Here is a 25,678-nt window from a genome sequence, read left to right on the forward strand (position 1 = left end):
ACTCGCAGCAAGTCAGGTCAGTGGAGACACAGCTAAAGACACCAGCCCAGCTGGTCTACAACAAAAATTAAGATCAAGGGAGGCCCATGCGGGCACTAATTTATGAAATCACACAGGCATGCAGCACTGTGGCAGCCCTACTAAGTGACTGTAAATCCAGATTCCAAAATCCAAGATGAGAGAAGTCGTTTGGCTCAAAGACAGGCTCGTTTCCCAGCTGCTGGACCCGGCCTCCATCTCCAGCCCACCCCAGGCACCTTCCCAGCCCTGGCTGCAGAGGACACCCAGCCACCTGGCTGAGGCATTCCGACACTGCGCGCAAAGGACACAGGGCACACGCATACTTTCTCCACATGATTCAAAGAGGGCTTCCACGCAGCAGCCATCCAAGCACAGTTCTCACCTCCCAGCCCGCCCCAAACATCGCACTAGGCACACGGTGAGAGAAAAAGGCAGGAAGACCACAGGGAGGCCACCACCGCCAAGGGTGAGGAGCAGGAAAGGAGGGAGCCTCACCTCAGCACGGAAACAGCACAACACACCTGCCGCTACACAACGCGTTGTCCTTCACACAGCTGCCATTACACGACGCCTCTTCCTTCCTGGGGCCACCACTACGCGACGCCTAGTCCTTCACACGGCCGCCATTACACGATGCCTCCTCCCTCACGCGGCCGCCATTTCGCGACGCCTGGGCCCTCCCACGGCCCTCGTCACGTGACACCAGGTCCTCCACGTGGCCGCCATTTCGCGACGCCCCCTGCCTCCCTCCCACGGCCGCCATTTCGCAACGCCCGCTCCCTGCAGCACGTGCCGCCTCCTCCCTCACGCCGCCGCCGCCCCGCGACGCCTCCCCGCTTCCCGCTCGCGGCCGCCTCCCTCTCGCCCCGCCCCGCGCCCCGTTAGCGGGCAGCGCTCCCCGGCGGCCGCCAGGCGTCGCCGTCTCCATCCCGGGGCCGCCTCTGGCTCCGGCTGGGCCGTGCCGCCCGGCCCTGCCCTGCCCGTGTGACGCGGCGGGGCCCCGGCGGCCAATGGCGGGGGGCGCGGCGCCGCGGGGCAGCGGGCGGGCGGCGCCATGGAGGAGCGGCCGGCAGGGGCGGCGGAGGAGGAGCGGGTGCTGCGGGACTTGCTGGCCTACTACGCGGCCCGGGGGGCCGAGGGGCGGCTGGCGGCGTGCGACGAGGCCGCCCTGAAGGCGAGGGCTCGGCGGCTGCTGGAGCCGCGGTGGCGGCGGGGCGGCCTGGACGTGCGCGGCGTGGCCGAGCGGTGCCGGCGGGCCCGCGGGCAGCGGGGGGGCGGCGGCGGCGGCGTCCTGAGGGACCTGCTGAAGGCGCTGGAGGTGCTGGAGCTGCTCTGCGTCAACCTGCTGCTGGCCCCCTGGAGGAAGGAGATCAGGTCGCTGAAGGTAGGAGGCCCCCGCGGGAGGAGAGGCCTTGCCCGGCCCTGCCGGGGGCTCGCGGAGGCGCTGGGGAAGGGGGGGCCTGGAGCTGCCGGGCCGGCCCCGCACGGGTGGGCTCCCGGCCCCTCCTCGCTCCGTGGGGGCAGCGGGTGCGGGATGGGAAAGGCCGTCAGAAGAGGGCTCTTGAGAAGACACGCTGCTGCTGCTGCTGCCCACAGCTGGGGATCAGGGCTGGCCCCCTCCCCGTGCACGCATCCTCAAGCCACCTGATCTTCAAGTTCCCCAACCCCAAAATGTAACCCTGTCTCCCTTCCTACAGCACCAGATGCTGGCAAGGAAAAGCCACTTCTTGCTTCCTGCCTTTAGGTACCATGTGTGGATTCTCAAACAGCCCTACATTACCATTTCACATTGATCTTCCTAAAACAGGGTTAAGAATTAGTGTAAGATATGAAGGTCTACAATGAGCAGGCTCAGCTTTTTGTAGTACACAAACTTTAAGTTTAATTTAGAAAAAATTATAGTAGGTAATGCAAAATACAAGATACATCCTACTGAAGGCCTAAAGTAATCATACTGCAAGGCACAAGCTGGAGAACTAGCTATGTCTGTGTGCATAACGTTTTTGGTAAAAGTTATTGGTTGGAGACATACTTCATGTTTTGTGTCTCTCACCCACACTGATGCCACCCCCATGCCTGCTCATTTCTTCCCATCCAGAAAGAACAGAGGCTGGGCAGTGAAAGCTGCGGCTAACTTACCAGGAAGTAGATTGAGGCTCAGCCGTATGTTATACCGTGGCATTTTAATTTCATAGCCTTTTAGGGGGGCAGTATTGTTTCCCCCAGGATGTCATACTTGTGAGAAGAACACTTAGCATTAGGAAGTAAGTAAGCAGGTCTCAAAGGGCAGCCAGAAAATACAGCACCCTAACTGGAAGTCAGGTCTGCGTTCCTAATTCCTTTCTCTTGACTTACCTGGTGTTGGTCATGCTTAGGTAAACAGTCTCTCCCATCACAAGATTTATGGCAAAACCAAAAAACGCTTTGACTTTACAAACTAGGCCTGGGTAGCTCCAGAACAGAGCCAATGGTAACTTTAAGTTGTTACACAGCAGCAGCATTTTACAGAAGTCGTGTTGTGCAGGCAGCTTGTGGGAAGAGAGCATGTTTTACCAATATCTCCCCTAGAATAGCGTCAGCTCAGAAGGGTGCTTTCAGAGAAGTGGTAACCCAATTTTGGGAAAGTAAAGTTAAAGCAAGAATCTGAACCACTGAGAAAGAAAATGGTATGTTCTTGTCACCAATGAAGAAATATGACTAACCGTGAGTGCATCGTGTCTTTCACCTTAGGAAAAATTAGACCTCGGTGATTGATTCCATGAATCTTCTGTTGAATAATCTTCCATTCTTCAGTGGAACACATAAGACTCATTTCTGATTTCTCTGGTTTGATTAAAATGTTGTGGTTTTTTTTTGTTTTTGTTTTTATAGTATTCATGCTTTTGGCTAGTATCTTAGCAGGTTTAAACTGGAATAACTTATCTGAAATTATTATGCTACAGCACAGATACGGTGCTCAAGAGGCTGACAAAATAATGCTTTTAGAAAAGCCTCACTGATTCAAAGCTCAAACTTCCAAGAAAATAGTTTTTAAAAAGATTTAACTGATTTTGAAGTAGTTTTTATTTTAGGGAGTCTTTCACACATCTCCCCATCCCCCTAGAGTTCATCTGTTTTTCACTGTTGCATTCTGTTTCAGACATTCACCGGTAATTTTGTCTACTATATTCAATCTGTGCTCCCAGATGACATAGTAAAAACAGTACTGGAGAAAATAGGTTACATTGCAACAACAGAAACAGAGTTTTCACTTGTCAGAAAGAGAAACAATGAGGAAACAAAGCAGACTGCATTTGAAATATTCTTGGCAAGAATTGAGTGTGAAACCATCCTCGAAATGACAAATGAAGAAAAACATGGCAATTTGGAGAAGACCCTGCAGAAGCGAACACAAACGCACTGGCATCATGGAAATAAGGACAAAGAAGATGAGACACCCCTGAGAGAAGACTCTGAAAACATAGAAAATAAAGAAAACAGAGAAACATCTTTGTGCCTTGCTACGCAACCGAAGTCTTCAACTAATACCGATAAATCCTTTGAAGCTGCTGGGAATCTTAAGATCAAAGATGACATGCCTCAGTTAGCGGTTACTCAATCCACTAACAGGCTTCAGGAACACCAAAGGCAAGTCATTAACACAGCACACTTTCCGGGCAAATGCTCAGACAGCGAGGACTTCTTGATCGAATATAGTGACATTGTCATAAGACAGACACCTATTTTCAGTGAGAATCTTTCTCCAAAAGCTTTTGAAAAAAAGCCAAGAGCCAGTCTAAGTGAAGAATGTGTTTTGGCAGTCACTGCACAGTCAGCTGTAAATGAGATCAGGCCTGTGCCACTCTCACCGGGAGCGAGTGGTCCGCCAGCCTTTGCAATATTTGCTGACAGCTCCTGTGACAGTCAGAACGCATTGGAGTACGAAGCTCAAGAAGTGCCTGAAGAATCAATTGAAGCAAAAATTAACGATGCCATAAATTGCGTAGACCCAGACCCTGCGGACGAACCCAATGAGCTGAAGTCTCTGCCATACAAGGACATTGCCTCTGTCCAAAACTGCGGTGTCACTAAGGAAGAGGAAGTTTGTGAGCTGTCTGTAACCTTCACAAAGCTACAAGTCAAGGACACTCAGGAGGATTTGATGTATCCAGTAGAGGAAACTGGGCAACCTCAGTCAGTATCATATGCAACTACTAGTGACAGGAATGTCAGAGAATTTAATCAGTCCAAAATGAAATGCACATACCTGACCAATGCTCAAATGCAGAACCAAGCAGCTACACGTACTGAGCCATCTTCAGATCTGTGCTGTACTACTGGGAGCATGGAGGATCCCACTACTGATTCTGATAGCAAGAGACTATTAATGGATACTCCTCATGCACACGTAGCTTGTGAGTGCTTCAGACGTATTAGAGAGCCCCCAAACCCCACCTACATTCCACCACGAAGTATTAATGTTCAGTCTCCGAGCAGAAGAAGCACCAGTGCACCAGGTAGAAGGAACCTCTTGCAGGCTGATAGTGATTCTCCCAAATCCAGTGAAGTAAAGCTGGAGAACTGTAATTCTAAAGTAAATGAAATCCAGGAGCCTTATGTCATTATTGACAAAAGTGACCAAGGAATGTTGTGCCAGAACACTTGATCTAACAGTGCTTTATTTGTAATCCCCCCCGGGGTACCCAATTAGTTTTTGAACAACTAATTGCTGGAGTCCTGTCATCAGGGCAAGACTGCCTTCAGCTTTGGATGGTGGTGAGGAGCAGGATAAGCAGATACTGTGAACGTGCACACAGATTAATACTTCTGTACGAGGTCTGGCTGGGATGGAGTTAACTTTCTTAATAGCAGCCTGCACAGTGGCGTGTTTAGGAGTAGTGGCTACAACTGCTGATGATGCCCCAGTGTTCTGGCTGTTGCTGACGAGTGCCTGCACAGCGCCGCTGCCTTCTCTCTTCCTCATTCTGCCCCCACTCCCCTGAGTAGGCTGGGGGTGGGCAAGGGATGGGGAGAGGACACAACTGGAACAGCTGACTGAACTTAGCCAAAGAGATACAACGTGTAACATCATGCTTAGCAATAAAACTGGGATAGTGGAAGGTGGTGTGTTTTTTTTGTCTGCTTTTGCATCACTTCTTCCTTCCCCTCTTCCCTTCACTTCCTAAACCTCTTCCAACCCCAAAGTTTCTTGGTTTTGCTCTTCTATGTTCCTGTCATGCAGGGAGGTGAGCAAGCAGCTACATAGGTGCTTAGCTACTCACTGAGTCAACCCACCACAGCCTCCTTGCGCTTCTTTTAGGTATTTGTGTGTTCTTCCTAATCATTTTGTTTTTTCTAAGATACATTTTCCTCCTTGTGGGGGGTTATTAAAGCTGTGCTTTAAATCTTACGGTGTGTCAAATATTCAGAATGCTAATTTAAAACTGCTAAAACCCCTTACAAATGAAGATGCCTCAAGTATTTGTGTGACCACCAGTATTACAGATCCACACGCCTAACATCCCATTTTAATCTTACCTGTAGCCATAAGGTATTAACAGCAGCTTACACATGTGAAAACACTGCAAGAGGAAACTGAAGTCTACCACTTGAAAATAGACCATGTTGAGCATCTTAACTCCATTACTGCCCTACTGCTGGGCTTAAACGGTTAACATCTGCTGCGATTAGCTGCCACTCTTTAAATGTTCAACTTCCCCTGACAGGCCTGTTCGCAATTGCTTCTATCTTCATGGTATATCTGGCATAGGACATAGCTCTTTACTTTGCCCCATTTTGTGCAGAGTTTTGGACCAGTGTTTTCCATGTCTAGGAGCTCATGGGCAACCTGACAGAGGGAAAACAAAATACAGGTAGGGTCTTTCTGAAGAGCTGACTTGCTGACAAAGCACCACAGCCCGTAGCTCCACCAAATCACAGCAGTGCTGGTGGAGATTATGACATGAGTAATATTAATGTATCTTTTTTCTGCATGAAGCCCACCAAAGAAACAGTTAAACTGCACAACATTTATGGAATATAAAAGGGCTCTGAGAATCTACTTTTTGTTCATGTTTTTGTACCTGGATCACTCTTCTCTGTGTCAGACTGGCCAGGATTGTTAAGTGTTCTGCCTGCCTTTGTAGGGAGAGCTACTGTCCACTTACAGGACCTGAATATTTTCATCTGAGTTTCTTTCTGCCACAAGGACATCTTTAACTTCTCTTCCTATGCAAACAGTAGTTTTTTTGAGGTCTTGTACTAGAAACCACTGTCTTTGCTAAGTTCTGGTGTCTCTAGAGACAACAGCTTTACTGGTAGAGATACTTGTGAAAAGACTGGAGTTGAAAACCAACTGAAAGAAAAGTAATATTCAGCCTTGGGGCAACAGTCTTCTGTACAACTGCTTGCACATCGGCAAGGCAGAACTGGGCTTAAAATCCTACTTGCACATATAGTTAGACCTGAGAAGAGGAACAGACAAAAGGGACTGTGATTTCTGACCCTGTGTGCTAGTGCCCTCCTGTCCTTGTTACTAATGCCCACTGCACCTCTCCTTGGCTAATTGACTTAAATGAGAGCAACCACTTCAGCAGCACTGCTAGCCAGCAAGAGGGCTGCCTGAGACTCTTTCCAAAGGAGGGTGATTTGTGTTTGTGAAGTGTGTGCCCATCCCCTTGTGTGCTGTCAACTGTAATTGTGCTACAGCTGGTCCTGATTGTCAATGAATTGAATGGGGATTTACTGTTTTTTATGGCTTTCCATTATAGAGACACAAGGCCAACTTTGTTCCCAAATTTATATGCTATGCACAACCACTTTGAATGGCTCAGCTCTCCCAAACCTTGGATTAGAGAAATTCTCTTTTGATCTGTGCAGACACAGAGCTTAGGCAGCAGAACCAGTTGCTGAATGATACTATTCAATCACACCACCTCTCCCCCACACGTCTCAGAATAGTCATTTTCCCTCCCCTTAGCATTCATATCACACGTGCATTTTTGCCCTGTCTGGAGCTAAGGTGCTCAACAGTTTGGCTTTAGAATCAACTGTTTTGTTTATAAATCCAAGAACAAAATTTCATTGGGAAGACAAAAATGCCCAGCATGCAGGCCCTGAATGAACAAACAACTACAATTTGTGTCAGATTATAAGCAAAGGTCAAAAACAATATATCCCCAAGACATAAACAAAAGCATACCTGAGAGGGACTGGGAAGCACTTGCAAAGATAAATGTCTGTACTGTTGGAGTTGATGCAAAGAGAAAAAAAAAAATCTCTGAAATATCACATTTATTTAACCTAGTATCTAAACACAGAGATGAACCAGTAACCGACCACCACTGCTACAGGGTCCACCCACTGAAAATTTAATGGCACAGTTCTCTAAGTGAGACAGACGATCAAATACCTACGTGGCTCATTTTCACAGCATTAAATAGTAAAAGGACCAAAAAAAATAAAAAACCCACAACCTGTGGTTTATAGGAATTCCTATTCCTATAAGAATTCCTATAAACCACAGGTTGTGGAATAGGAATGTGTATAGGAATAGGAATGGAATACAGTGACATCTGCAGAGCAGCATACTCACAGTCCTAATAACTTAGTATTTACCGTGGAGGGATGCACTGCTATCAGACTCTAGGGTGGAGCAGAAGATTCACCTCAAAGCCCCCTGACATAAAAATAAGATCAAGTAGCATGTACAAAAGACAAGTAAAAAAGTGTTTCTCTATTCTGCCACTCTCCTGTTTGACCTCTGTATGTGTTCTGAGACAGATCACTGGTAGGAGCATGTTTACCCATCACTTAGCAAAATGGTGCCCTGATCCTAATATAGCACAAATAACTATCACAAGCCAGTCTCTCTTAAAAAAAAAAAAAAAAAAAAAAAAAAAAAAAAAAAAAAAAAGATAAATGAAGATACCATGTCAGCTAGACAGAAGACTCCATTTCTCTTACATAGGAATTAATCTACAAACCACTAGATACTGTTCTGAAAATAACTCTTACTTTTCAGAAACTTGCAACTGTTAGCCTCCTCAAATGCTGCAATTAACCAAGTGCTGTAAAAAAATGAAAAAAAAAAACCCTCAGCTGACTTGATCCTGTTTTAGAATTGTATAAATGTGTAATGTCTACTTAAACCTCCATACTCTACAGGAAGGATTGTTTTCTCAAAGTCAGGACAGTGACTTGCTAGGAGAGCCAATATTCAGGAGAGGGACAAAAAGCTTCAAGTCTGAACGTTTTAATTGCAACTGATGGCAGAATGCCCCATCTCTGCAGGAAGGCGTTCCATGAAGAGAGATGCTGGATTAGTTCCTGGCATTGGCAGTAGTTCTGTATGCTAATTACAGCAGTGAACCTAAGTTCAAAGGCTTCTTAGGACCTACAGTTTTGGACATTTAACTCTGAAGTATTTGGTCAAACAAGTGAAGTCTAAACATGCTTCCCATGCTAGAAGAGAGTACACAAAAGGCCAGATGACAAGAATGCAACTGTTTAACATTTTGATTTTTTGCCAGTCTGTCTTCAAGTCAATTGACACGCTGCTCCCAGATGGTACTGATTGCTAAGACACCTTGACCACAACAAGGTCAATACCAAAGTCTGGAGAAGATATGCAGCCAGACTAAGTATGAAATAAAGAAAAAATAATACATAAGGAGAAAATCACTTTTTACAAAGTTTGCAGTTTAGATGTGGAACTCATTGGGATGAGATGTCAAAATTTATAAATCTTAAATTATTTGCACACTGTTCCAAGAGGTAGCCACTACTAGCTACCTAGGTATTGGGAAACAACACCACGAAGGCTAACTGACTCACCAGTCATTTCTGCAAGAAGTTAAATTACTTAAATAAAATCTAGGTAATCTGAAACTTTCAGAGTGAGAATGATTCTCACCATTCACAATGAAGATGCTCTGATGTAAACCTTAGCACTCTATTAGATTTAAATTAAAAACAATATAGGAAAATTTAATAAATTATCTCATGCACTCCTTCAACACACTGCAGGATAGCCAAAACACACAAAAAACAGTTACACATTGTTCAGTCTACAGATATAGGCCACATCCAAGTTACAGACCACATCTTGAAAGTCAAGAGAAGGGGCAGCTTGTTTATAGGAACTATTCCACTGGTACGGAAGTTCAGCATGCCTACAAACCCAGAATGCTTTCTATGATACTTTCCAACTTGCTGCCCCATCATTCCTTCTTTGACATTCAAAAAGGAATAAAATCATATCAGAATAATGCTGACTGTCCTTTTTATTCTCACCCTTATGAACAGAGAAATTTCAGAGAAAGCAAGTTCCAGGTTTAAAAACACCTATTTATGATTCCTGCAGTATTTTTATCTACACATCTATAGCTGACTGCAAACATTGTGCATTCATGACATATAACTAACAAGCTGTTTGCTTCTGTTTCCAGTTCTCAATACATACCCCAAATACATGGAAATCTATTTATGAAAACAGACGGCAAAAGACAGTAAAACATACTCTGTAGTCATTGAATCTGTAATTTTTAATAAATTATGTAGTTGTTTCCTACATCTTTCATTATAATTATGAATATCAATAACTCCTGTTCAAACTCCTGTTGTGATCATGAAGAAAAAAATAAAAATCTGTTCAAAACCAAATTGCTTTGAAATGCAAAAAGATGACAGTAAGATTCTCTGTACCACAGGATTCTCTTTACAAAACAATTAAGTGCTCTTTTCTAGACTGCCAAGCTAGCATACAAAATACTTATCATTGGCTCCTACAAGCCATAATCAAATTGAAAATGAGTGAAACTTACAGAAATATTTATAGAGAAATATTTCATTTGGTCTCTTATAGAAGAAAAAAAACTTGGAAAGTTTAACAGAAGGTTTCAAGCACGACCACTACTCCTACACAAATAAACATCAATAAGATAATTATTTAACATGCAAGATCTTATTTTTAAGATAGAATTCTAAAGCTTTAAAACATAACAACAGAACAGCAACTGGGTTCACAAGCTTTAGCATACTAATACAGTACTTCACTAAGAAATGCTCAGTGCACTGATCACTGTTAAGTTGTACTGATTTGGGGGAAAAAAGAAAAACGCCAGATGGTAATAACAAGAAGAAATGAACTGCATTTCCTGATTTGGAAAAAGGTGCAGTCATTTCAGGTACAGCTACCACAAAACTACAAAATCAAAGATGTGATCTCAAAAAGTAATACAATAAAATATTGTTCAAAATCACATGAAACATGAAAATGTCAAGTAACTGAAAATTACTGTCAACAAGTTACAGACATTTAGGCAATTAGTGATGGAAGTACTAACTAAAGTCTTGAAGATTAGCCATTTTCAGGAGCATTCAATACAAAGCCATGACAGATGCTCACCAACATTAATCCAAGTGTGTTTTAAAGTACTGTTAACATTGCTTGTGCAAATTAAACCGATCAAAGTTGTTATGAAAGTTATACCGTACTTCAGAAATTACCCCCCCCCCAATTAAACAGAAAAAGCAATGCAAAAACAGTCATAACTGCTCCATTAAAAGCATTATCTTGAAGACAACACTGAAGAGGGTAACATGGAAATGCAGAGCAACTTAACGCTTACAATAACAACCACAAGAATTACCTCCCCCCCCATTTCTCTACTGTCCGAGTACCTGTAAGCCACAATAAACTGATCAAGGTGTAATCTGAAAGAACTCAGTGCATTTTTCTTTATTAAAAAAACACAACAACAACAAAAACACTCAAACATTTAAGAATCCAAAGCAGTTAAAAATCAATTAATTCTACTACTTATATCACCATTTGAAAGGAATAACAGAGTTCTGTGCACGCTGTATTTTCACTAGTCCTCATGTAAGCCATAATAAGGTGATTTCATGGAAAATAGAGAAGCCCTTTTAAAAACCTACCCTAAAAAAGGCGGCCTCAGAGCCATTCTACAGTCCTAGTCACAAAAACTATGTTACTCTTCTGCCACTGAATTCATTGTGGCTCTGCTGATACATAGCTATCTCAAAACTATACTGTGATTTCATGTAAAGCAGAAGAAAATGAATTCAGTGAAATTCAGTAGTGTATGTGGGATTAAAAGTAAGAAACCCACACACCCTATTTTGACATGACCTGTTTTACAAACCTACTTTAATGCGATGCACTTCATTTCCTTCTAATAAAACATGACATCCCACCTTTTGTATGGAACTACTTCTTTTAAATTACAAAACAGCTTTGTCATGGTGAAAAAAAAGAAGAAACTTAGGTTATTTATAGGAAACAGCAGTAAGTGGGACATGGGAGAAAGAAACGTATTTCAACAGAACAGCATCAACACAGAAAAGCAGACGGAGAACCTAAAAACGTGGAAGGGAATTGGAGCATATTCTGTTTGTGACCTGTTTCGGAACATTTCATAGTGGGAAGTCCATAACATCCTACAAAGCATAATGCTAAAGTAGAAACATTTACATTCAGAAGTACTGCAAATACTCAAAATTGCCCCCGAACAGGACTTTATAAATACACTGTTTGTTTGTTTTAAAATACAAGTACCACAGACTTCTATAAATGGTGTTGCATATTATATGGATTTAGTATTTGGTCCCGGTTTTCTTCATACTTTTCTATCATTTTCTGCATGTCATGGTCAGCTCCAATAACCTTGAAAACAAGAACATGAACATTAGAAATAACGTCATCGCAATATTTATTTGCTTTTGAGCAAAATAAGACTACCACTGAAGCCAGAATGAAATACTTTCAGTAGATTCCTAGAAATCCATTTAATTATTTCTCTGTTCAGAATCTGGCATTCACTGAAAAGCTATGTGTCTGATCCTACAAACAATCAGAAGTGAACAGCCCCCTACATTCCACCTATGTGGTAACAACCAGACTTACGCTATTCTCTGTGGATAGCTGTAAACATTTTTCTGACATTTTCTTTCTCCAAAGGTTATTAAAAAAGCAGCTTTATTTATTTTTACCACTAATTATCTCTCTTAATAGTTAAAGAGTACAATAATCCATGTGCTTAATTGGTTATAACTAAAATTATACTCACAAGCACTGGGCAGGAAACTGTATATAAGGTATGTTTAATGAGCCACTCCTCGTAGAGCTGATGAATAGCTTCTAAATATTCCTAGAAAAGAGGCATTCAGCTAACAAACATTCCCAGGGATGAAACACATAGCAATTTTTGTATGTTTGTTAAGAAATTAACAACTACACATGAAAACAAGCATCAGATAGTTCCACTAACAAAAACTTAAATCTGAGAAAAAACTTGTGAGAAAAATTAATTCCAAGTATATGGTTTTATTCCATGAAGAACCTCAAAGAGACAGAGTTTAGAAGGGCACAGGGCTCTCAGCACGTTGTAAGATCAAAAACCGTGCTTCTGTCCCACTGGTATAACCTGGCCCAAGATTTTTCAGAGAAAAACACAGCGAAGGGAGGTAAGGACAAAAAGGGTAAGACTGCAAAGAAAACATACTGAAGGCACTTCCTGTGTCAATGTTTTTCCTAATACTGCCAGTTCAATTTCTCCTAACTGATTTAGTTTCCTCTAAAAGCATTTCTGCCTCTCATCAACTACTAGATGTTTTTCACGGAGACCACTTAGCATTTTTCATTCCAACTGGCTTCTCCCCCTCCTGCCCCTCAGTAGAGCTACAACATAACACAACGTCTCTTCAAATCCACCCAAGCAAGAATTTATTCTCCGAGGCAAAAAAATCTGGCCCAAAATCTAGCTTTTTGCATGTACCTTTGCATAGACATTGAACTAACAATTACTTCTACTGAACTATACAACAGTAGATAACCTTGTAATATACGGCATGTCTCCTACAACTACATTTATTTCCATTCAGGATTTCTTTAGGAGAAAGCCTGTTCAGTGAGAAGCTATTGTGTAACCTGTGACACAGGAAGCGACCATTCTACTGATATATTTTTAAGCAGGTTCCCAGATACTAACTACTTTCAAGATGTTGCTTGTTTTGAGACACAAGCAGAGACACTCTTCAAGCATAAACTTCCTGGTAATAGCAGATGATAAGTGCCCACATAATTTTCAGCATCTGCATGCACGAGTATCTGTGCTTCAAAAGGGTGCCTTTATGCTATTTAGTAATACAAAAAACAATTAGCTTTTTATATCTTGGAGAAGATGAACAGTTGATTAATACTTCACTAAAACATTCAGCTATAATACACTGATTACTAAAACATAACGCTTGGGAAAGTCAGCATGCACGACAGATCATTTTTATAAAGTAAGCCAAAATCGAATAATGAAGTTATTCGATTCTGGAAACAGAACAGAATATCCCAAGTTGGAAGGGGTCTCCAAGGATGAAGTCCAACTCCTCCAGACATCTGCAGTTAATTTTGGAAATACACTCAGGATACGATTTGAGCATTACATTGGCATTAACATGTTTTTCAAGCTCATTGTAACCCCATTTATCAAAGGAACTCCTTACCAGAGGAATTATTTTTTCCTCTTCTCTACATCTTCTCTTTAATCTCTCATAACAAACTTCAGGAGAAGTCTGCAGGTAAACTGTCAATAAAATATATATATAATATATATATAGGTAAATAATAGTTACATTCAAGGATCAGCTTTAAAAGCAAAGAAGAAACTTCACAAATTAAAGAAGAAAAGGATCCTGATTTGGATACCACCACTGAACCTCCCCTTTGGCATTACTATCAATCAACCTCTGAAACATCCATGAATTCGTACTGTCTTATGATACACATCATAGCCACTATGATAATTAATAATGTGATTATGAAGAAAAAAAGTACTTTTTCTCCTCAGATTAAAGACCCACTTTAATCCCACCCACCCACAAATGTGCCCCACCAGATCCCATCAAAATTTTACCTATTAAATCAACTGAAACATCAGTGTTGTTCTGGATCCAGTCAAACCATTCGCTTAGGACAACGTAATCCACCTCTGGCATTTTCCCGCTGAAAAAAACAAAGTCATCATTCACTGAACAATACACAAAGATCAATTTTAAACTCATATGGACTGTTGCTTTTTTGTCTTTGTTTTTTTTTTTTTTCTTTAACTACTCCTAATTTATTCCAGCATATGTGAAATGAAAACAAAACCAACATTAAAGGCCTTACAAAGCATTGTCTATACAAATAGAAGTCCAAATTTTTCCTCTTCCTAAAAACACTGACTAGCATAAAGTTTCTATTATTAACAATTACAAACATGAATAATGTTTCCTACCACAATTAAGAAATAGTTACTTGATGACTAAGAAGAAAAAACGTGATCATGTAGTGGTATAAAGTGACATTTATACAATAATAACAAATGAGTGTCAATGATCTTTATTATATTTATTACTCATGTTTCTTACATCAGAATAATATCAATATATCTGAACTGCATGACACCAGAAAGTCCTGACTTACTCAGAAGCAATGACATTTCACTATAGAAGCCAAAGTAAAGAGCAGTGAAAAAATAATGACACCATGTAAATAAAATTAACTCCTACTGTAAGAAATATTTGTGTCCTGAAATATTCAGCATGCTTAATTTGAACTTTGTATTCAGAACACACAGACAATATTGGAGACAACTACCCCAAAAGTTATCTCAATAAGAATAATAAAATCTCAAACAACTCATGTAAAAGGTAGTCTACAGATGATATATTAAGGATCACATTACTTCTACTGGTATCAGAGCTTTCTCATATTACCATATTCCTAAACAGTCAAATATTACTAGTTTCAGATTATTCTGTATTCGAAATTGATTACAGTAATACATACTCTATTCTTTTCCCTAAATGCCTCTGTAACAGAAATAAAGTAAGGAAGAAGGTATTGAGAGACACCTGTCCTTTCCACCTGAATGATTAAAAACAATTGCAACATTTTAAATACTGCTGAATAAAAAGATCCTACAGATTTCTCAACCATTCTCCTGGCAACATGTTGATTACTTGAAAAACCAAATAAAGATAATCCAGAAAGATACTTCCACTTAAGTATGCAAGAAAGCAAAACCAGTATTCCTACCACCTCCCTTTTTTATCTGCCATCCAGCTGAATATCTTCCCATTCACTGCTATTCCTCTAATGCATCAGTAAGTGTACGTTTTTTATATAAGTAAGCTAAACACTGATTCTGCTGCTTTACTCTGGAAGACAGGAAGCTCAAAAGAAATTAGAAATAAGAATATTAAAAAAAAAAAAATAATAACTCCATTCTTACCCTAAAGGATACATCCACATCAGTTCTGCATTGACCTCCCCTGAGGACAACATGCCTTTGCCTTCCCTGTGTCAGAAGAGTCCCCTGGATAATCACATGAGGATTCTGTATCGGGCTCAAGGTCCCTAATGATACAGGTTTCACTGCATCTTTGAAAAGTTTACTGACATTTGACTCCTACCAAGTAAAGGGTTTACCGCAAAAGGAATTATAAATACCTATGAATTCAAATGGGACAAAGTGCGAGCGCTTACCCTGCAACATACCATGTATACTCACGTGCACACATTTAAAAATCTTCTACAGTTTTACACCTAACATGAGCGTGTCTTTCAGTGCTAAACTCAGATGTGCAATCACAACAAGAACTTGGACACTCATGCAGTCAGTGCATGCCGGGGAAGCTCTCAGAAATGGCTCAAAATTTAAGCCTTCCATCATCGTCGTAAATCTTATGCTATTTCTCTCTCTCTGGGAAAAAGCCTGCAAAGCCAAAACACAAATACTGAGTGACACTGGATCAAAGAGCTCATATTCCTGATATTCCAAAGCTCTTCATCCTTTGCTTCAACTAAACATTCACCTAAAGGAGGAGGACTTGTATAGACCAGGAATAAAAAGGAATTCTGCATTTTAAGACCAGAACCCTAGGCAATACATTCTCTTACGTAAAAGAAAGCAGAAAAAAAAACTGATCTTTGTAGCATGCTTACAGCATACAGTTTGAGACTTTATTTTAAATTTAATGGGAAGCCTTCCACACACCTGAAAATATCTGTTGAGCAGCATGAGACTGAAGGCTTTTTCTGATAAAATTTTCAGTAAAATTTAAAGATGTGAGGTCAGTTTTGTTTTGCAGACCTTTAATCTGTCAGGAATAATTCCATTTCTACAATGGGCAACATTCTGTGTTCTCTGCAAGCTTCTTTTGCATGTTTATTAACCTATGTAATAATTAACAACACTACCCTACAGACAGCAGTTTCCTTCTCGGAACACTAATGGGGAGAGAAAAAGCATTTGGATGGATACAAAGACATTTTCCTTTGCCAAATCTATTGAGTTACAACATGATTTTTTAAATTCTCATGCAGCAATCTAACAAGAAACATAGCATGGGAAGTAATCTTTCTAAGTTACAAGGCCTTTTCCCTGCCACAGGGTACTATTATCCTTCTACGTAAATTTACCAAGCCTGAAGTTTGTATTTTCCCTTTGTTCTTCTGCTGGAAATAACACTATCTTCTAATTTTTCAGCATCTAATGTATCCACAGCTTTTATCTATCTAATTATTCTTCTGTTGTTATATTCTTCAAATATCACTCTTTCCCATTTTTATTGTTTGCAGCTGGTGTGCCAATAGATGACAAGTGATTATCCCAACTGTTCTGTACGAATATGGCACTGTTTTTGTCTTTTTAAACAGGCTTTCGGTTCTTTTGATCATTCCAGCATCCCAGCTTCACACCTGTTTTCAGTTTTAGTTCACAGATCATGCGTAAGCATTAAGAAGTGTAAAAAGTAGTGTTTCCTCCTAAAAGCTCCGTACAGAAGCACTAGTATTTCCTTCTGTCCTGGAAACTTTTTGCCAGATACTTCCAAGAATTAAATACACTTTTCTCTGAACTACACAATGCTCGCATTATTTTGTAATCAATCAATTTAGATATATATATATATGCACACATATGTATATAAAATATACATATAGAAGTTATATGTATAGAAGTTACATATATTAAATATAATAAAAGGTGTGTTTATATTTTCTGTATCTGCTTTTCAACTTAGTACCTTCCATCTTAGTTGAAATTTTTGTCAGCTAAGCTGAACAATTGAGTATACTCTCCCTTTGAACCAAAGCAGCAATCCAAAAACTGATCCAACATGAGAACGTCCTTCCACCCTGACACTTCCCCTCTCACTGTCTCTCTTACATGGGATTTCCTGCCACGTTACAATCACCAGCTCCTGCACCTCCATGAAAAATTGTTCAGGAAAGTCTCCAAAAACCTCCCTGACAAATACTTAACTTCAGACTGATTGTCACAATTCAGAATGACTAATGTGATGCATCTTTGATCACTGACTTTACATTTACAAAACAAGTGCCTTCTGTCCAACATTAAAAATTGCTGAGGCAACAAAACATCTTAGACACCATTAAAAATTTTATTACAAAATTAACACAAAGCTGACATGCAGACTTTGCATCATAGCAGCCAAGTTTCTCTTGGGACAAAAGCAGTTTGTCTACCATGAATAAAATGTTGCTAATTTAAAAAAAAAAGACTGGCATTCCAGTTACACTCCCACTGTATACAGACTGGGATAAATAATGTCTCTTCCTGTTTCTGTTTGCCTTGCATCTTACTGTCTCTCCGTAAAGTTTCGAACTAGTTCAATAAATGCCTAGAAGCTTACGTAGCATGGGTGCCATCTTGTGGCGTGCCACTGTCCTCCCTGCACACAGGGCCAAGAAACTGATTTTGTCCCATAAGACTAGTGAAAAAAACAATAAAACAACATTACGTATTTTCAATATACAATCAGCATTATAAAAATACCTGTGCTGATTGCTGCACTATTTAGTTAGTACAGAGTGGATGAGTTATACACAGGCCAGGTAATAAACGTGTTTGTTTTTTTTTTTTTACCCTGGGCCCCAAAACAAAAAAAAGGTTAGACCCAGCTGCTCTATGACTGCACTAAGCACATTTTGGAGGGCTGGGAGGAAGACCTCAATTCAGAAAATGGCATTTATAGACAAACAGTTCTTGTTCTTTCTTTACTCACTCACCGACCAAAGAGTTTTGAGTCTGTATTGATCCTGTGAACCCTGATTCTGAGCATTACCATGTGAGGGATAGAATGCTTGTTGCTTGAGTTCCTACCTGCAAGACATGACAGTCCTGGATGCTAGGTTTGATAATACTATCTCGTTCCCTCCCTCCTATAGTATTCTTCATAGCCCCATGTTTTTTGAGCTATTCAGTATTTGTTTGCTTTCATTTAAGCAAGACTTGTATATTCAGCTGGAGAGCAGATAACTTCAATTAACAGTTTTGTAAATGCTAAGATGTTCTAAAGACAAGAGCGCTTGTGAAGAATGCTGACACCTGTCCCACATCCTCCAGATTTTACTCTGCCAGTGGACAGCAGGCCCTGTACAAAGCACACAGCCACTCCAACACAGAGTGGCACAAAAGCACACACTATTTAGATACAAATTACCAAATAAATCATTGGACGCTTTTATTCATTTAAACACAGAAAATAAAAGCAGAATATACTGTACCTTCGATATAAATTTTCTACAAAAATGTATTTTGCACTGTGAATTGATCTCTCCATCATTCTTACCGGGGAAATCTACAAAATAAAACTTGACAGTCACCAACTAGTTTACATTTTATCAGCATTTGTGTCTTTTCAAGTTCTTACTGCACATAATGTCCTGTACATTCTGAAATACAAAACATTTTCAGCTCTTCCAGATCCCATAATAAGAAAAATCACTGGGGAAGGGGAACACAAAAACCAAGTGTAAAAAATCTTATTTGTGGTCACTACATTGTTAAACACCTGTGTAATTAAATTTTATTCATATGCAAGTTTTGAGTTAGCTACAGAAGTACTCAACACAGCAGCTGAAGTACAAAATAAGCAGCAATCCACTTAGGACTTAGAGAGCAACAAAAACTATTGCTACTTGAATTGCTGCCATCTTGAAGTTTGTTACTGTCTCAATAGCACAGAGCTTACATCAGAAAAACTGTAGCAAGAAACCACCACTTTAAAGCTGTCTCAAGTGTTCTTCTACCCCCCAGATGCCAAAGAAATCACTGACAAAGAATGGTTGCCTTAGCCACTCTTGCATGTGTTCAAACAGTGCTCCATTTTGGAGAAGACATTCTCTGACACGTTCTGATTCCTGCAGAGCAATGCCATCCTGGAAGTGCTCTTTTCAATCAGGTATTCTGCATGTTAATCACCATGGAATCATCATTTGTTTCAGCGAATTTCAAGTGGCAGCAAAGTACAGACTAAAATGCTGAACAATCCTTAGGAATTTTTTATGAGCTTTTTCTACAACAGAATGAGATTTTTATCATTCTGGAAAAACAGAAAAGCACTGGTATGAAATACTTAACAGAGAAAAAGAAGGTAAAAGAAAAAAAGGGCATAAACCAGCTGAAGTGAAGCAACAGATAAAATTTGAGTGGAAATATTTTGGATAAACATGAGAAACAATAGCTAAATTTCTGCTAGACAGCAATGGAACATCTTGATTATTAATTAAAACATGACAAAGGTTTGAAATAACTATGTTTATATAAGGTCAATACAGACAAGTCATTAGCATGTGATGAAGCTATTGTTGCAAGTCTACCTCTTAAAGGGTGATGCAAAAGAAGCAGTATTACTTTTGGGAAGCAAAGGATCTGAGCAGATAGGAAGCAGGTGTTTCACCCTTCTGGAGCATGTGTAGAGCATAACAACAGTATCTTTGCATGAAAAATGCATACACGCTTCAAGAACAAAGAATACACAGAGAATCCTAATTTTCAGATACAAGATTAAAAGAAATATTTATTAGAAATATTTATTCATAACCACATCTTACCAACTTTTTCATAAGTTAAGTTCTTTAAGCTATAAGAAAAACACACTTATTTACCATTGGTCTAGTATGCTGCTCCAACATTGTAAGCTGTATGTAAGTCTGTAATGTTATCCCCCATCTGGATGCATCTTGGTACATTAAGCCCTGGGGTTAGAGATAGAAGCAAGACAGAAGTGGGTTCTATTTTTTGTTTTGTTTTGTGTTCTTTGTTTGTTATTGTTGTTAAGGTTGAACAACAAAAATTGAAATTGTGTACTTCAAAAACTATGCACTACAGCAATACATTTACTAATTAAAAACGTATCTGATACTACATTTTTGTGCAGTGACAGACTCTCTCGTAATACTCCAGACTCTCGTCCATCCAGAAACACATCTATGGTTCCAGTAAGCACGTCTCAGGCCTCAGAAAAGATAGATTTTCAGACAGACTCTTAAAAATTCCTCCCCCCCCCACCCCCAAGGGACCCTCACAGCATTTCTCAGATGACTTTCTGAGATTTCTCAGATTCTCCTTCTCACTGCTTCAATTCCCCCCGACATTTACAAGCACCAGTCCCTCCTGTGATGCAGTTAGAAGATCTAACTTGAAATAAAGCATCATTCAGTGTATTCACTGAAGTAGCATCGTTTCAGTCCATAAATCTGACCTCTTTTTCTCCCTGTTCACGATCAGAACGAAAAACTAATTTGAAATACAGATTGCTGGGATGAGACATGACACAACCAAGCATGCCTCACCCTTTTACTAGTAACAGTAAAGCACAGCATCAGCAAATCCTCACAGGGGAATCAACTTTTCCACAGGACCTACGCTGGCAGTAACAGTAACAAATACATGCTTAAGCACACATGGCTTAGGGTGTATCCACAATGCTGTGCTGACAGCAAATTCCAGATGAGCTTGGGCACTGATCTTGGCCAGGAATTAGATTTTTTGCAATGGAGGTGATCATACAAGCAAGGAAGGCTGGCATCACAAACCAACCATTCCAGCAAAAGTGTATCTGTGGATATAGTCAGAGCACTTAGGTTCCTGTCTCAGAGCACAGAAGTGACCAAGTGACTTACCCACAGGGAATGGTTACAATTGGTAACCACCTTGAAGAGAGCAGAAACTCTCAACTCCCAGGACTAAATTTTCTATCTTTAGCAGTCTAACAATGTTAACTGATGAAATCCACCTCTTGTTTTCTGAGGCAGATTAATAGCAAAGACATTATTCCCTTCTTTGAAATACATTTAAGTTGTTTTAAATACAACTGTCACGGTTGTATTCATGGCTTTTTATGCTGTTGTATTTTTTATGTTTTTATATTTTTTCTCTTATATATTTTATATTTTATATATTTATATATTACATATATTTTATATATTTTTATATTTTTTATATTTTTTATGTTTTTAAGTTGTATTTTATGGCTTATGTATTTGTGGCTTTCTGTGAAATTCTTCAGCTTGTACCCAGTAAAACAAGTGTATAATCTAGCATTATGCCTGGACCTCTACTTACAATCCCTTTCATGCAGCCAAGTCACACTTGGCAGAGTTTTGGTGTTTTGAAAGCAGGCACTCCGTGAGTACACTGCCCCTCATCACTCAGCTAGGCAAAGATAAAAATTCACAAGCCCTGCTGAAACAACATTTAATATTCTATGTGTTTACTATATGCGTGCCTTAATCACAGTAAAAGTGATTTTTGCATCACAGAGCTTTATTTTCTTGATGTATGAAATTACAACCACACCTTTCATAACAGTTTTACTAAATGGTAAGAAGTCATCATTTGTGTTTTCTAAAATGAATAGTTATTGTAACTGTGCAATCTGTTTCTATCACTTACCAGGATATTATGACCACGAACGTTCCTCCATTTATTCACCGGTTCTGTCAAGACCTTATTAAAAAAAAAAAAAAAAAAACATGTTAAACATCCTTTAGATTTGAAATACTTACTTGACCCTACAAGTCTACAACTACTTTTAATGAATACTCGCTTGGTAAGTCAGAATATTCAGGACATGTACTGAAAAGTTCATCCCTCTTTAATAAAGAGCACTGAATCCTGAAACACAAAATATAACAATGAACACTTAAAAAAAAAAAAAAAAGACAAATATAGTTTCTTATCATGATCTTTTTATTATTTTTAAATCTTCAAAATTTAACACTGGATTGATTACAGGCCCAGATATAATTTCACTTTTCAAGTCACTTATCAATATGATGTAGGGGAAAGAATGGCTAGCTGAGTGCCAACTGCATTTCAATGACCTGTTTGTTCCTTCACAAATTGATTTCCCAGAGAATAATATTTCTTAGCAAAGGAAGAGAAGATGAGAATGCCATTGTGCTAGTTTCAGGTTTATTATTGTGATCTAAAAGTCAAAATGCATTCAAAACTTTTATAATGTTTAAAAATAATCAGGAAAAGCTTCTAACTAGAGCAGGTAAAAACACGAAAGACTCATATAATTCACAGACGGTCTAAAATTGCTGGAGTACTGTAGAACCAGAAAATCTGATAACCTGGGAAATTAACTGTGTTATTATAAAATGTTGCACTACAAGCAAATTAATGTTTGCTCTCTTTTTAGTTACTAGTTATTTATTCCATAGGATTTACCAATAACCAAATAACATGTGGAAACCAAGCATTTCTGTGTGGAATCCTTTTCCCAAATGTATTCCCAGGTCCTCTGCAAAAAGTACGAACATCTGACATACACAAAAGCAACTGTTTACTGAGGTTTGATCTCAAATCTTGTTTAAAAGACAGTAAGCCCAGCTTTCCCTTAATCCTGTTCTAAACAATATGAAAACAAATTCAATATTGGTCTAAGAAATTCCCAGGAATTATTATAATAGATGTATTATTTTATCTATTTACTGGAATCTCTGTTACATTACATCAATATTTGTACATCGTTATTGATATGTCTTTGCTTTTTACAAAACAAATGTAAGATTATTTTTTTTAATTACACAAAATGGCATACAAGCAAACATGCCCAAACATGCCCAACCCATTAGGGCTGCTGTCAATTTACAGAGGTACAAACTCTAATCTACATGTTTTATTGATACTTTAGCATCAAGTAGTACACTACACGTCATCTAAAAGTCTCTTCCACAACTTGATTATAAATACCTAAATATTTGCAGTAGCAAGTACACTGGCTCACAACGTGCTGCTCCTTTCTCAGTAACCCAAGAAGGAACAACAGTCCTAAATTAACTGTCAATTTTGTTTAGACAAGCAAACACTTCACGATGTAAATAAAGATAAAGAAATGCAAATCCAGTACCTCAATATTAGTAGTCTGTGCAAAATAATCCAGACATGTTGTTTTTCCACTTGCAATGTTCCCCTCGATACATATCTGATGAAAAATAGTACCACCTTTAAAATCGAATTATTGCAAAGAAGTAAACGCCATATGTAAAAACTTACTTTTTCCATACAAAGTATACTACTGTCTTATAAAATCAATAGGTTATTCTATAGAACTACATTAGGGATCAGTTTGGATTTTGTGGCTCCCCGGAGACCACCACCTTTTCTTCTCCCCAAAGTACATATGCCAGCAGTTCCTTTACAATGCAGGGGGCAGCTTACTCTTTGCCCCCCCACCCCACATAGCCAGGTGCCTTCCACCACCCTGCCCTGAGTGTGCAGCCACTTCCCACGTCCTCCCCACAGCCCTGAGGGCTTCAGGACTGTCACCTGCTGCTGCTCCTCCCACATTCCCACTACACCACCTGCCACATCTCAACCTCAGAGGCTTAAACGTCACTTTCAACTTGAATTAATTGCCAAGTGGAGTAATAATTTCAATATCCATTAAATAGATGTCTTAAAATTGATTTATAAACTTAGCACTTTTAGAAGCCTACACATTTAAAATTTGGGCACTGAGATTTACAAAACTAATACAAGAAAAAAGCTCACAGACTAGTACAGAGCAACTGCTATGCTACGCACAGAACACCCAACCTCAAACTGCAACTTGTCCCTTCAGCAATTCCCTGCACTTGCTAAAATCTTTCACAACTGTACTGCAACTAACAGATAGAGATAAACGTAAACCTGCATTTTAGGCTTACTGTTTCTGTTATCTTTACAGATGTAAACCTGCTTTAGGTCTTCACATATATCTATAAAGATAACAGACACAGTAAAGGATCCACCACCTGGACACTGGTCAACGAACAGACATGTTTAATGGCTGCCAATGCATGTACACTTATAAAAAGATGTTAAACGTTTTACATTCTTTTTCAAAAAAAAAAAAAAGTAAACACTTACAACAGTCTTTTTATCATCTCCTTTTATGAGATGTTTATCTAAAATGAGAAGAAAAAAAAAAGACAGGGGTTACAACCAAGATCTTCATATATTTATACTCAGCCTCTTACTGTGAACTCTTCCACTAAGTTTTTGTATTCTCTGTTGGCTAACGTGAACACTTGCAACACTACACATCATTAAGGCTTTGGGTAATCATTTGACCATGTAACAGACAGACTGTAGCGTTCACTGACACAGCTTTAGCTTAAGTTCTCTGTTGACTTTAACACTAGAGTCAAACAGTGAGCGCCTACACCCCGTCAGCAAACTTCCGCTACACTGAGCTCCTCAGGTAGTTGCTATTTGCTGTGGGGTCACAGTGCGAGGCCCCAGATCTTCATGGGCTTGGTAAGAACGAAGATTTTTGGATGCTGCCAACGCGATACCAATCTCTGCAAGCAGCACCGCCATTACCGGCCCTTACCCGAAGCACACAAACCACACCAACCAGCACCAGGGCGCGCCGATGCGCAGGGTGAAGGCCCGTCAGAGGCCACAGGGGCACGTACAATGGAAGGCAGGGGCCCGGCGGGCACACAGACGGGCTGAGGAGAACCTCGCTGCTGCCCGTTAAGGGAGCCGGCAGCTGCTTTTACCAACGTCACCGGGGACACGGGATTAAAAATAAATAAATAAATAAATAAATAAATAAATAAATAAATAAAAACCGGGAAACGCGTCTCGCTTTCCCCTCTCGCCCCCCGCCCTGTTTATCGCGCCCTGTCGCGATTTACAGTCGCCACTGCAGAGGGGGCCGGGCCGGCCGCGCAGCGCCGGGCCTGCCGCCGAGGAGCTGGCCGCTGTCGCTGTGGCTGTCGCCGCCGCCGCCGCCCTGCCGGGACAGGCCGCGCCCGCCGGGCCGCTCCTGAGGCCGCGCCGCCCCCGCGCCCCGCGCAGCGCCCAGGCCGCGCTCAGCCGCCACATCGCCCATCGCCACCGCCACCCGCACCGCCACCGCTTCCGGGCGCCCAGCGGGGCGGAGCGGGACGCAGCGGGGCGGTTCGGGGCCGTTCGGGGCGGAGCGGGGCCGTTGGGGTCCCCGCCCGGCGGATCGCGGCACGGCAACGCCCGGCGCGGCTGCTGCACCATGGTGGCGGTGGATGCCGGCTTCCCCCGCTCCCCGCGGGGCGCCCTGAAGCTCGGCCGCATGGTAGGGAGCGGGCGGCTCCGGCCCCTCAGGCTCCCCGCTACCTGCGGAGCCCCGCGGGCAGAGCTGGCTGCGGGGCTGCTCGGGGCTCGGCCCGCGGCCGGCAGCAGCCCCGGGTGTCCGCTCATCCCTTCCCGTCTCTTCCTGCAGCTGGTGGCCTTCGTAGCGTTCGTCTGCTTCGTTGCCTCGAGAGCCCATGAAGCGTACGCAGCGCTGGTGATCATAGAATTTATCATCCCGTTGTTGTTCTTTCTACTGT

The 25,678-nt window shown here is 40.9% G+C and overlaps 2 protein-coding genes across 2 annotated transcripts; one reads left to right on the plus strand and one right to left on the minus strand.

The window, feature by feature from the left end:
* The first annotated feature begins 930 nt into the window (after window positions 1-930).
* Window positions 931-5,120, plus strand: LOC101798867 (uncharacterized). Its single transcript, XM_027466753.3, has 2 exons — window positions 931-1,405; window positions 3,161-5,120. The coding sequence occupies exons 1-2, from the start codon at window positions 1,076-1,078 to the stop codon at window positions 4,664-4,666; spliced, it is 1,836 nt and encodes a 611-aa protein (XP_027322554.3). The 5' UTR covers window positions 931-1,075; the 3' UTR covers window positions 4,667-5,120.
* Window positions 5,121-10,712: 5,592 nt separating this feature from the next.
* On the minus strand, window positions 10,713-25,664 carry TK2 (thymidine kinase 2). Its single transcript, XM_027466762.3, has 10 exons — window positions 25,007-25,664; window positions 24,231-24,268; window positions 23,230-23,304; window positions 21,765-21,818; window positions 19,976-20,065; window positions 18,593-18,666; window positions 13,932-14,020; window positions 13,522-13,601; window positions 12,093-12,173; window positions 10,713-11,689 (listed from the first exon to the last, which is right to left on the minus strand). The coding sequence occupies exons 1-10, from the start codon at window positions 25,653-25,655 to the stop codon at window positions 11,591-11,593; spliced, it is 1,329 nt and encodes a 442-aa protein (XP_027322563.2). The 5' UTR covers window positions 25,656-25,664; the 3' UTR covers window positions 10,713-11,590.
* Between the last annotated feature and the right edge of the window lie 14 nt (window positions 25,665-25,678).

The sequence above is a fragment of the Anas platyrhynchos genome, chromosome 12 (genome assembly GCF_047663525.1).
Source record: "Anas platyrhynchos isolate ZD024472 breed Pekin duck chromosome 12, IASCAAS_PekinDuck_T2T, whole genome shotgun sequence".
NCBI classification, from domain to species: Eukaryota; Metazoa; Chordata; class Aves; order Anseriformes; family Anatidae; genus Anas; species Anas platyrhynchos.

Excerpts from the sequence above, each read along its gene's own strand:
- LOC101798867 (XM_027466753.3), top strand. The coding sequence starts at position 1,076 with ATGGAGGAGCGGCCGGCAGGGGCGGCGGAGGAGGAGCGGGTGCTGCGG. Across the intron at positions 1,406-3,160 it reads AGGAGATCAGGTCGCTGAAG|ACATTCACCGGTAATTTTGT; the intron begins GTAGGAGGCCCC and ends ATTCTGTTTCAG.
- TK2 (XM_027466762.3), bottom strand. The coding sequence starts at position 25,655 with ATGATAAATTCTATGATCACCAGCGCTGCGTACGCTTCATGGGCTCTC. Across the intron at positions 21,819-23,229 it reads CACAGACTACTAATATTGAG|GTCTTGACAGAACCGGTGAA; the intron begins GTACTGGATTTG and ends TTTTTTAATAAG. Across the intron at positions 11,690-12,092 it reads CAGTTTCCTGCCCAGTGCTT|GTTATTGGAGCTGACCATGA; the intron begins GTGAGTATAATT and ends CTTGTTTTCAAG.